This window comes from Nipponia nippon, unplaced genomic scaffold, assembly GCF_047370975.1.
Source record: "Nipponia nippon isolate SJK-2023a ecotype South Korea unplaced genomic scaffold, ASM4737097v1 scaffold_13, whole genome shotgun sequence".
Taxonomy (NCBI): domain Eukaryota; kingdom Metazoa; phylum Chordata; class Aves; order Pelecaniformes; family Threskiornithidae; genus Nipponia; species Nipponia nippon.
The window spans coordinates 16,570,693-16,583,272 of NW_028262324.1; the positions used below are offsets into that span (position 1 = coordinate 16,570,693).

Genomic DNA, 12,580 nt, shown 5'->3' on the forward strand with positions numbered 1-12,580 from the left:
GCAGGGCGCGCGCCCCCGCCTCCCCTCCGCCGCCCCCGGCCTCTGCGCGTTTGCCTCTCCTCAGCCGTGGGACGGTCCCGAGCACGGGGCTCCTGCGGCAGATGTGCTCGGAGAAGGACGAGCGGCCAGGACCCGCCGTATCAGGTTGCTGAGGAGCACAGCTGGGAGAAAGCGGCCGAAACGCCGCTCCAGAAGTGTTTGGGAAAAGCAGCCGAACAGGCATTAAACCAGAATACGCGCTTTACTGTCGAGCGAGAGGCTGGTATCAGCCTCGTGAATTATTTGACTGCGTGCATGAGAGAAATGAAATACACCCACAAACCCAGCCCAAACCACCGAGGGCGAGGAGAGCACTGAATTATCGGGAGCTGAAGAAAATCCCTGTCAAGTTATCTCTGAATTTGAGAGCCACTTCAGGCGAAACCAAAACGCGGCAACCGTGTCTGTCTGAAATGGTCCACGGGATTCCCGGCAGAGCGGGGCACGCTGGGGTGGGGAGGGCCGGGACAGGGGGGCCAGGAGGCAACAACTTCTACAGGCTCGGCGCCGGGGGACTTTGGGGAGCGCAAGGACCGCTCTTCCCTCCAGCCAGCGGCTCTGGAAAGCGCTCCCAGCCCTAACGCCCACTCCCAGCCCTAACGCCCGCTCCCAGCCCTAACGCCCGCTCCCAGCCCTAACGCCCGCTCCCAGCCCTAACGCCCGGCGGGCCCTGGGAAATGAGCGGTATTGCCCCTCGGAAAACGCAGCTGTCCCCCGAGGGCATGCCTGCTTTTTGTTGGTTGGCTTACGGGAGCCTGGGTGTATCTCCTATCTGTAGCCTGCAGGGACTCTGCCAGGGAAGACGCGGGGGCCTAGACACGCTCCTTGCTGAAACTTCATCTGTGCAGAAGCCCTTGGGGAATACGCGGGCTTGCGCCGGCCTCGTTGAGCTGCTGACCCCAGGGACTCCCTCCCGGACAAAGGGGAGGGGGCGTCTAGCTAGCAGCGGGGTCGAGGGAGTCTGGCTCGGCCTCTCTGGGGTACCATGACTCTGCAGCATTTGGAAGATCTGGGATAGAGTCGCCGGCTGGATGGAGAGGACCCGGGGGAAGCGCTGGGTCTGCGGAAGGGGGTACAGCTCCTAATCCGCCCCCGGCGGGGGCTCTCCGGGGGGGAGCGGGAGAGGAGGGCTGCAAGGAGGTCTCAAAAAAAATTGCAAAGAATTTTTTTGGGGCATGGCATGGGGGAGGGGGGCGGCAAGGGGAGAAAGAAAGGCGCCTCTGAGCACCACGAAGGGAAAGGGAGAAATAATGACCCTTCCCCCTCCCCCCAATAATAAGGCAGACCAGATGGGAGGTAAATAGTGCGTTTAGAAGCATTTGCCACAGATGGGCTGCCCTCAATGGAAGCATCCTCCAGCCACATCAATGCTGGAGTCTGTGTGTGCACAGAAAACACTGCACCCTTTAGAGCAGCGGCAGCAGCAGCAGCAGCAGCGGGGAGAGGAGGGGAGGGACGGGGAGGGGAGGGGAAAAAAAAAAAAATCCCTCCCGGAGCCCTTCTGTGCCCGCTGGCCCGGAGCCGGCCCCGGCGGGCGGCGGGCGGCCCCCCCCCGGCGGCGGGGGCGGCGGGGGCGGCGGGGCCGGGGCAGCGCCGGACGCACCCCTGCGCGCAGGGCCGGGGGCCGCGAAAGTTGCGCGTTTCCCTCCGCGCCGCGGAGCGCTCGGGACGGGAACAATGGGGCGGCGGGGCAGCCCCGGGCGGCGGCGGGGCGGGGGGGCGGGCGGCGGGCAGCGGGCAGCAGGCAGGCAGCAGGCAGGCAGGGAGGGAGGCGGCCGGTGCGCCCCGCGCCGCCGGCCCGGCGGGGCGCCGAACAATGAGGCTCCGGCGGGGGAGTTTCCCGGGACGGCGGCCCGCGGGCAGCGCGGGGGGGGCTGCCCTGATCCGGGCTCTGCCGCTGCCCGCACCCCCCCGGGGCACCGGCTGCAGCGGCCGCGCCGGGGCGGGCAGCGCCGCGGGACGCCGGGGCCGGGCGAGCCGCAGCGGGCCGGGCTCTCCGCTCCGCTCCGCTCCGCTCCGCTCGGCGCGGCGGCCGGGCGGGCAGGGCGCGGCGGCGGCGGGGGGGGCGGGGGGCCGGCGCCCCCTCCCCGCCGCCCTCTGCCCTTGACTGCGGCCCCGGCCCCGGCCGTGGGGCGGGTGGGAAAGGCCGGGCGAACGTGATCGGACGGGGCGGGGGGGGGGGGGCGGCGGGGCCCGCACCGGGCGGCGGCGCGGCCCCCCCGCGGGGGCAGGTGCACGGCGGCGGGCCCGGGGCACCGCCGCCCCCCTCCGCCCCCCCGCCGGCAGCGCCCGGGGACGGCGGCCGCACCGGATGGGACGGGGACGCGGGGACGCGGGGACGGGGGGCGGGGGGGGCGGCGGAAGGTGCGAGGCTCCGGGCGGGCGCCTCTCCCCATCCGCATCCCGGGCGGGTCGGGGCGGCGGGGGCGCGGCGGGTGCCCCGCGAGCGGCGGGGGCTGCGGGAGCGGCCGGGCCCCGCGTCGCGCCCCGCATGGGGCATGCGCGCTCCCGGCGGCCGGCGGCGCGGCGGGGCTGGGCCGCCCGGTGCTGACGGGACAGGGCCGGCGCGGCGGTGGCGCGGACAGGGGCCCCGGGGGTGCCCGCCCCCGCCCCGGGCAACCCCCCCCCCCCGCCCGCCCGCACCCCCGGGGAGGACAGACAGACACGGACAGGCAGGCAGACAGACAGACACAGAGCCCCCGGGGCACGGAGCGCACTAACCGTTCCCGTTTTCACCGGCACATATACCACCACTTGACCCATCTTCGTCGCCTCCCTGGTGCCGTTTCCCAGGCGGAAGCCCTTGGACCGGACCCAGAACTGGAACTTGCCTTTCTCCCCCCCGCCGGAGCCGCCGCCGGAGCCGGATCCCCCCTGCAGCACCTCGGCGATGCGCTGGTACTTGCTCCGGGTCACCGTCTTGGTTTTGGCCGAGTCCCCGTAGGTGCGCAGGCACCAGTCCCGGAACTGCCGCCCCAGCTCGCTGTCCCCGGGGCGGCTCCCCCGCAGCAGCAGCGGCGGCTTCGGCATCGCCCGGCCGGCGGCGGCGGAGGCAGCGGCGGCGGCGGCGGCGGCGGCGCCCGGCCCCGCGCCCTGTCCCGGAGCGGGCGGAGGGGCAGCCGGGGCGGCGCGGCGAGCCCGGCCGGCGCTGGCGCGGTGCGGGCCCGGGACGGGCTGCGGGGCGGCGGGGCGGGGGCGGCGGCGGGGCCGAGCCGGCCGGGATGGAGCGGGGAGGAGGGGAGGGGGCGGGATGGCCGCGGCGGGTGGGCGCCGGGGCTCGGACAGCGACCCGGCGAGCCGGGCGGAGGGAGGCACCGGCGGCGCCAGCAGCAGCAGCAGCCGCTCCTGTCACAGGATCACAGGCGGCTCCGGCTCGTCCCCCCTCCCTCCCTCCGCCCGCCCGCCCGCCCGTCCCTGCCTCCTCCGCCCCCCTCCGGCCGCCTCCTCCTCTCAGCGGGATCCCACCTGTTAGAGCGGCCGCGCCGCCGTCGGGTCCCCCTCCCCCGGTCGGACCGCCCCGGGGCCGCCGTTACCCCCCCCCCCCCCGCCGCCCCGGCCCTCGTGTTCCGCGCTGGCCGCCCGCCGCTGCGCCGGTGGGATGCGCTCCCCCGGTTTTCCCGGCGCCCCCCCCCCCCATCCCCGCTCCCCGGCCCGAACGGGCCGGGGGGCGGGGATGGGGGGGGGGGGCGCCCCGGGAAAACCGGTGAGGGGGTGTCGGTGGGACGCGGGTCCAGGTGCCGGTCCCAGACAAAGGACCGGCGGGGCGCGGACGCACGTGTGCGGCGGGACGGGCCGGCGGGGCCGGAGGCGGGCACCTGCCGAGCCGCCGCAGAACCGGGGAGGAGCCGCCGAAGGGAACAGCGATGGAAACGGCCTGGAAGAAAACGGAGACGGGAGGGTCGGGGTAGACCCGGAGCGGGTTTTTTTTTTTTGGTTTTTGTTTTTTTTTTTTTAATCGGGGTTGTCCGGTGAGGTTGGGGGTTTGTCCCGAAGGAACCGGGAGAACCGGACCCCGCCCCGGGGTCGGCCCCGGGGCAGCCGCGATCTTGGCAGCCCCGGAGCGGGAGACAAAGGCCGGACCCCGGCTCCGGTGCCTCGCTCCGCTCCCCCCGCCGCCGCCCCCGCCCTCCGCGCCCGTTCCCTGGGCAGGGACCGGCAGAGCATCCTCCCTGCGGCGGGGGGCAGCCGTCCCGCGGCCTGAGCGGCCCCGCCACCGCGGGGGACCGGCGGGGGGGGGCTCGGGCCCCGGTCCCGCTGCTCCGGCTGCGAGGGGTCTGCGGCGGTGGGCGGTCACAGCCGGCCCGGGGGGGCGATGGGGCCGCCCGTCCCAGCCGGCAGCTGCGGCTCTGCCTCTCCCCGGCAGCCACACGCATGTGCCGTGTTCCTGGTGGTGCCACGCGTGTGCTCCCTGGCCACCGGTGCCGTGGGCGGGCTCCGTGCCCAGCGCGGTGCCACGCGTGGGCTCCCGGTCTGTCCATCAGTGCCAAATGTGCTCCTGGTCTGGCCATCAATGCCAAGTGTGTGCTCCCTGTCTGCCCATGGGTGCCACGCGTGTGCTCCCTGGCCATCGGTGCCAAATGTGTGCTCCCTGGCCATCGGTGCCATACGTGTGGTCCCTGTCTGTCCATGGGTGCCACGCGTGTGCTCCCTGGCCATCGGTGCCATGGACGTGCTCTGTGCCCACCCAGCAGTGCCACACGTGTGCTCCTGGTCTGGCCATCAGTGCCACGCATGTGCTCCTTGTCCATCGATGCCATGGATGTGCTCCATGCCCACCCGGCAGTGCCACGTGTGTGCTCCCGGTCTGTCCATCGGTGCCACACGTGTGGTCCCAGTCTGGCCATCAGTGCCAAATGTGCTCCTGGTCTGTCCATCAGTGCCGCGCGTGTGCTCCCGGTCTGTCCATGGGTGCCAAATGTGTGCTCCGTGCCCACCTGGCAGTGCCACATGTGTGTTCCCAGTCTGTCCATGGGTGCTCCGCATGTGGTCCCTGGCCACCAGTGCCATGTACGTGCTCCATGCCCACCCAGCAGTGCCACGCGTGTCCTCTCAGTCTGTCCATCAATGCCACTTATGTGCTCCATGGCCACGCAGCAGTGCCACGCGTGTGCTCCTGGTCTGGCCATCAGTGCCACACGTGTGCTCCTGGTCTGGCCATCGGTGCCTCATGGCTGCTCCATGGCCACCCAGCAGTGCCACCCGTGTGCTCCCGGTCTCTCCATCAGTGCCACACACGTGCTCCCGGTCTGTCTGTTGGTGCCATGCGTGTGCTCTGGGTCTGTCCATCAGTGCCATGCGTGTGCTCTGTGCCCACCCAGCGGTGCCACACGTGTGCTCCATGCCTGCCCGGCAGCGCCACGCCTGTGCTCCATGCTCACCTGGCAGTGCCACGCGCCTGCTCCGTGCCGGCGGGGGGCACGGCCGTGGTGCGTACCGAGGGCTGCCTGCATTGTCAGCAGCGGTAGGGCGGCGTGAGGACGTAGATGCAGGACCTGGGGAAGGAATTTGATGTGTCAGGGAGCTGGCTGAGGCCGGTGCTGGAGGTGCAGGGCGCGGTGGTGGCAGAGCAGCCAGCGCAGAGGCGGCCGCGGTGCCGCACGCCCGGGGCTGGTGGCAGGGGGGAAGGTGAGGGCACCTCACTGGCCGAAGGGCTGTTTTCTTCACCGCCCCTCGCTCCGTGCCAGCCGCGCTGTGCCCGTCCGACAGATCCCCGAGGGGGGAATTGAATGCTGAGCCATGGGTTCGCCATGCCAGCGGGGGTATGGTGAAAGCAGGGCATGCCTGTGACACTGGAGCATTGAAATTAATTCTTGAAATACGCCATTGTAAATCATGTTGACCCTTTCTACCCCGCTGGAGCTCTGGACACATCTCAAAACATTCCCAGTGCCACCGTCCAGTTTGCACTGGGTCCAACATGATGCTGTTGGAGAGGGACTTGTGGAGCACACGAGGTCTTCCCAGTTTGGGGTTTCCACCACATAATATAGGATGCCTACAGCAACTTGCTAATGCACTGCAGTATTTTTGCTGACCTCTAAAAATAAGATGGACATCCTTTCAAGCCTCAGTCAGCCATGGAAGCGCGGCTTTCTCGGGGGACTGCGGCGAGGAGCAGTTGGGGGGATGGAAATGGCGGAAAAGAGAAGGATATTCGGCGCGGTTGGGGCTTGGCGGGCAACTTTCTCGCAAAGACTTTGTGGATGAAGTCAGGCTCAGCTCTTAGCCTGCTGCAGGACGTGGGCGTCCCGCCGGCACGGCGCGGAGCGGTGACCAGCTGAACTCGGTGTCCAGAACCCGCTGGCCCTGGGGCGGCCGTGGGGCTGGCTGGGATTTCTGGAGAGCTCTCTAGCGGGCTTTGGAGGCGGCGTGTGGCAGCTGGCTGCCCAGGGCTGCCGGGGAAGCCCTCGGCGCTGGAGTCCAGCGGCTTCGCAGGAGACGCTGAGTGAGGAAGAGAGGGAAAGGACACTGTGGTTGTGCTGAGGGGTTGCTCCAGCCCGGGGTGGTGCTGCCTCCTTCGCCGTGGTCAGACCTCCCGGCTGAGCTTATTGCTGAATTCCCCGCCCTGCAGTTCAACCGCTCAGGAGCCAAGGGAAAAGGGAACGGCCTCGCACCACCGCAGGCGTGGACTGAGTCTTCTCCTACCTCAGCCCACCCGTTTGAAGCTGAGGCAGGAGACTGCGTGTCCATTGAACCTGGATACGTTCACATGAACAGCACCAATTTGGGTTTTATCGCTGCCAAATCGTGATGACCATCAAACGTTAGCTCCATCAGTGCAGGGCAGAGTGATACGCGTTATATTCTCCTTAGTGGTTAATGGACACCCCTCCTTGGCATGAACGACGCCTTGCAGAGTAAGACACCAGCTGAAGGGCCTGAGTCTGGCCCAGAAAAGGGGAAGGAACTGGCGGAGGGGGGCTCAGGGAGGAGCGAGGGGCCGCGCGTGGCAGTCGGTCGGTCACGGACTCCCTGGGCCTGCCACAGGCAGCAGTTTGCTCGGGGGGAACACGTGCTTGGCGTGGGGTGAGGCCGGTGCTCCAGCCACGCCGAAGGCATGGCTGATGGCAGGGCAGGACTTCAGCGGTCTCCTCTCCGGCAGTGGCTGTCCTCTGCAGAAAATTGCTGGCAGCTGCAGTATTTCCAGTGAACGACCTCAGCCTGGCGCGCAGCGCTCACCGGTGATGTCTTTGCTTCCCGGTCCTCGAGACCGGGCGAGCTATGTCCCGCTAGCCCTTGCTTTGACGGGGTCTCTCCTGTCTTCCACCTGCTTTGGTCTGGTAATCGTTGCGTTAAATGGCTCGTCTGCTCTCAGGTGTGAGCAGCTGGGCCTGCCCAGTGTCTCTGGTAAGGAGGATGGGGGCGATCCAGGGGGTCACTCTCTGGAGAGCGTGGGCAGGAGGTTCCCCGGCTTGGGAAGGCGAGGCCAGGCAACACAGGAGCTGTTACCTTCCCAATGAGGATTTCAGGGAGACCGCTCACACAGGGGCTGAGTGTTCAGGCCAATATTTTGGGTCCCAATCCAGCAGGGATTCAACAAGGGTTTAACTTGCACTGCATGAGCAACCTCGTAATATGCCAGATTATAATGCATTTTGTCCTTAAAGACAGGAAAAAAAAAAAGTGGCCGTGTTCGGTGGCACTGGACCTGAAACTGATGGTTCTGGATGACAGGTACTGGTGGCGTACAGCACAGGGCATCTGCTGCAGGCTTTGCTATAGACCAACGCCTGATAACTCCAGGTCCATTGCTGTTTATGTTATATAAATCAAAGTTGTTCTTAGTAACTTCCAACAAATATAAACTAGACGTTAGTTCTCTTTGTAACATTTTTTCAGGTAGGGGTACCCCAGACCCTGGACTGTTGTATTGGCTTGTGATTATTCTTTCACATACATAAAGCCAAGGAAATCAGGAATTAGCGGTCGTAATACCTAGAAAATGCTCAATTGGAAATAGCAGGGCAGCCGAGCTGAGAGGGGAGCTGAGGAGGGGAGGCTGCGGTGCGTGTCCGGAGGAGGTGCGTGGCGCGTGCTTATGGGTCCCTTCTCAAGGTACAAGAGAAAGGGATGATCAACAGAAGTATGAGTCCTCCAGACTGATAAAACCCGATAACTTTACCCATCTTACAGCTAACCAGTGGAATTTATCGCCACAGAGAGTGTTTGTGTATGCAAAAGGACCTGGTGCCTCTTTGGAGGAGAAACACCTGGGAAGGTACAGATTTAAGAAAGAAGGGAGAGATAAGTGCTCATGCTTTAGAGGATAAGCCTAAAACTGATGGTCAGGAGCGAGAAAGAGGCTTCCTTTGAGGATATTTCCTTCCCCAGTTTTTCGCCGTAGCACCCGGGCCTTCCTTTGAAGTGTCCGATGCTTATCAGGGCAGGGGCAGCACCGCAGTCTGGAGGGCCTGATTCAGCTCGGCCGTATTCCCGCGTTCCCTGTGTTTCCCACAGCCGTCCCGTTCAGCAGCAGCAGCGGTCAGTCCCCGCCGTGCGCCCAGCACCCCCAGCACAGCGAGCCCGCGGCCTCTGCTCCGAGCCTCTGCTGCGGGAGCCTGGCCGGTGCCCCGCCGGGGCAGGGCGGTGGGAGCGCTGGCGCCGGGCCGAGCGGAGCGGTGACCCCCGCCAGCCCGGCGGGACCGTGCCAGGGACTCTCCCATCTAGCCCGGCGGCGGCTGCCTGCTGATGGGGGGTGGCAGTGGTGGATGCTTCCCAGCCGTCACCCAGGGCACCCCCCAGCTGTGTTTACAGCTTACATGGGAAAGTGATAACTGGAAAGTACCCTTCTCCTCGAAGCTGTTTCCAGTGCAGTTTATCAGCTGGAAACGAGGGCGGCCAAATATGGTGTAAAAAGCCATGTAGGGCAGGCCGGCAGCAAGCGCCCCGCAGATCCCAGCCGGAGAAGGCGCCGTGCCAGCGGGCGCCCTGCAGCGTCCCCAGCTACGCTGGTTTTGTTGGTCAACATCTGGATTCGCACTCGAAGAGGACCCAAACTGGAACCATTTACCAAATGCCCCTGAGTGCTGCTGGGTGGGATAAGAGAGGTGGGCAGAGGGGTGGGTGCGGGGGGATCCGAGCCCATGGGTGGACGTAGCCTTGTACCGAGCAGCGCAAAGTGAGCTCAGGAGTTACTAACCACCACTTCTGCTGGCAGCTGGCAGCGCCGCATTGGGGAACGATAGAGAAATGTTGAGGGGTCACTGCGGAGGAGTGTTCGGCTCTCGTAACTTCAGGCATTCAAAGCCGGACAGGCAGCGATACCTGGGCGTCTCAACTGCCTCTACAGTCAACGCGCAGCGAGGAGAATCCTCAGAACCCATTCACCCGGTGCTTTAAACGCTTGTCGTGGAGCGAGATGAATCGCTCGCGGGAGCTGCCTTATTCTTCCTACCAAACACAGTCTGCGTGTGTCACACAGCCTGCATCTGAGACGCTCACCTGCCCGAGGCTGGATGGGAGAGCTGTGACCCACCAAGGGGAGAGCTGTGATCCCCCAGCAGGACAGCTGTGGTCCACCAACAGGACAGCTGTGGTCCACCAACAGGACAGCTGTGGTCCACCAACGGGATGCAGTCAAGAAAAAGGGGAATGATCCCAGGTTGTCTTGGGAGAGTCATTTCGAGAGAGGTACAGAGAAGATAAAGGCTCTGGTGGAGCTCCGGACCGCCGGCCGGTGCTGGTTAGCCGTATTGAGAGAATTTAGCCTGAAAGCAGTGCAGAGAGGGTTTGCCGGATTGTTCAGGAGAAAGGAGAGCGTCTTACAGAGGTGACTCGGCTCACCGATCTCAGCAAAACGACTGCTGAGAGAAGACGCGTTTGTGGACAACCAAGAGAGAGACCCCAGGGAGGGACACGGACTAAGCCACGGCACCGCCTCGGCACAAGAGCGAGTAGGAACAAACGGACTGTGTATAAACCCCCCCGTGAAACGAGGAGATGCTGACCAAGCACCGGAGCCATCAGTCTCTCCAGGAGCAACGTCAGAGGAGAACTGGGGAGGGAACCCGGCCGCTGCGCAGACGGAGCTTGGTCAGGTTATGAATGACATGGCACGGCGTGGCTGCCGCTCGCAGCGGGGGCCCGGGCGCCATCTAAGGTCCCTTCGGGGTCTCTGTCCCCAAAGTGAGAAAGCAGTTTTAATTCTCCTGTAGTTTTTGTTAACTCTGAACCTAAACAATGAAATTTTTCCAAGTAGAATTATTCTTGACTTTAATCAAAACCTAATTTAGATCCAGGTCAGATAATAAGTCAAAGCAGCTAAGGGCGGTCAGCAAAGAGCGTGAATTCCTTCCGGAGCCCGTTGGGTTTCTGTCCATGTCACAGCACCAAAACAGTCTTTGGTGTGGCTTTCGCTCTGGAGAGGCCTGGGACTGACATAAGTGGAGGAGCTGGAGTTACAAATTGAATGGGGATTTATGGAAATAATTTTTCCCACCTTCTTATTCTGTCTCCAGCGTGGCTTCAAAGGGCTGGGAATCAAACCACGTGGACGCTCAGTTGATGTGCTTGGGGGAAGAAGCACGGAGGGAGCGCAGTAGCCCGAGCGCTGCGGTGAGGACCGAAATACCGCCCAGCTGCCAGGGCTGTGTGGGAGCCCGGGACGGGAACAGCAGGAGCTGCAGATCAGGACTGAGCCACATTTCCAGCGCTGCGTGGGGAAGTCTGATGGCACCTGCCCACATCCTCTGCGACTGCACATGATGCCACGTCTCCCTCAGTTTCAAGATCAGCAGATTTACCCTTCTCTGTTTTTTTTCCTTCAGGAGAAAGAAGAAAAAACCCACCCGGGAGACCACAGATTTCCAGCATAGGCTGTGCTACCGCGGTACAAGCTGTCGCCAGGCGAGCCTGGAGGAGCCGGGATGCCCTCTGCAAGCTGGAGTTCTCATTGTCTGTGTGGCAGAGGACAAGAAGGGAAATCATCTGAACCAAAAATAGTCTTACAGTTTGGGAAGTGAAACTGTGTTCCTGTGACCTCTCGCACTTGCGCTTGTGTGCAGGGCAGTGGGTTGCCTTGCTCCGCCAGCCGAGAGGAGGCTCCTCTCCTCTCCTCTCCTCTCCTCTCCTCTCCTCTCCTCTCCTCTCCTCTCCTCTCCTCTCCTCTCCTCTCCTCTCCTCTCCTCTCCTCTCCTCTCCTCTCCTCTCCTCTCCTCTCCTCTCCTCTCCTCTCCTCCCGGTGTAAGCCGTTCCCCCAGGCACAGCTGCTTGAGTTGTCCTCCCCAGTCCCATCCTCTGCCTTTGAAACCCTCACCGTGGGTGCACTCCAGCAGCATCTGCAGCTGCAAACATCTGGCCAGGGGCTTTCCTGTGAGCCCGTTTACACGGCTCTGAGGTCAGGGGATTGCTCTGGGCTCTGAGGAATCCCCGCTGCCTCTGCGGGACCTCTGGGCACGGCTGGCACCGGAGCGGAGAGGCGAGTCCCGGCCGGGCTGGGCAGCTCCCATCCTTTCCGAAGGGAACTGGGAGGCGGGGGCCGGCCTGTAGCTTAAAACATTTCAGGGCTAGTGTTAAAGGAATGGCTGGGGACCTTGTGCCTGGGGAGGGCTGCCGGCCATCAGGGCCCCCAGCAGAAGCTGGGTTTACATTTTTGGTGTGCTGGTGGGCACGAGGGCCCTTGCGATGATATTTCTGGGTGGCATTTAATGGACTCAGGCTGAATCCTGGAAACCTGTGCGGCAGTGGGATAACGAAATGCCGGCTATTCGTCGGTCTGGCTGCATCCCACCTCCGAATACTGTAAATGCTTTGACAGAGCTGTTAACTGAGCAGCGGACGCTCGTCCGTGTGGCTCATCCGCCCCCTCCCCTGCCCGGCTGGGTGCCCAGTGTGGTCTACGCTGCGGCCGCGGTGTGGGTACTGCTCGTGGCTGTCCCTGAACAGGCTCCCCGGTGCCGTGTGTCCCCAAAGGCTCGTCACCACCCGCCCCAGAGAGCCTCGCCTGCGGCATCGCCCCTGGGAGACGCTGAGCACGAGCAGGGCTCGTCACCCGGCACGGGCCAGGAGGCACCGGGGCACCCGGCAGGGCCAGGCCACCGGCCCACGGGATGCTGCTCCCTTCACTCAACTTAGTGTGTCAGACGGTGGCTGAGCGAGCTCCGGGCAATTTCTGTTGATTTTATTTGGGGGGCGCGTGGCTGGTTTTTTACCTGATTTCCTAGAATGTCTCCGGGATGTTGAAGTCTGGTCTGGTCCCGGAATAAAGCGGATTCTGTGTCGTCCTGGGGCTGAACGGGTTAATTTTTGTGCTTCTCTCCCCAGCTCGCTGCGGACTCTGGCTGGGACAGAACATCTGTCTGTTGCTATGGCTGCAGTACACTTGAAGGGGATGACTGGATAATTATTGCAAACATCCATCCTGCCTGATGTGCTCCCGGACCCTCCCTGCCCAAACGCAGGGGAGCGGCCGCGGTCAGCCAACTTCAGGGACCCTACCTAGGGATGGCCGCTGGCAACACCTTTTCATTTGCATAATTAATGAGGCCGAGGCTGCAGGGCTCCTGGGAAATCCGACACAGAGCAGCAGCAGCGATGAAATGGC

General features: G+C 64.3%; 1 protein-coding gene across 1 annotated transcript in view; it reads right to left on the reverse strand.

The window, feature by feature from the left end:
* The window catches only part of NOL4L (nucleolar protein 4 like), a 62,148-nt gene extending 59,079 nt beyond the window's left edge, over positions 1-3,069 (reverse strand). The window contains exon 1 of the mRNA XM_009471486.2: positions 2,761-3,069. Within this exon, the coding sequence (XP_009469761.2) occupies positions 2,761-3,069 (309 nt within the window). The remainder of the gene's footprint in view (positions 1-2,760) is intronic.
* Between the last annotated feature and the right edge of the window lie 9,511 nt (positions 3,070-12,580).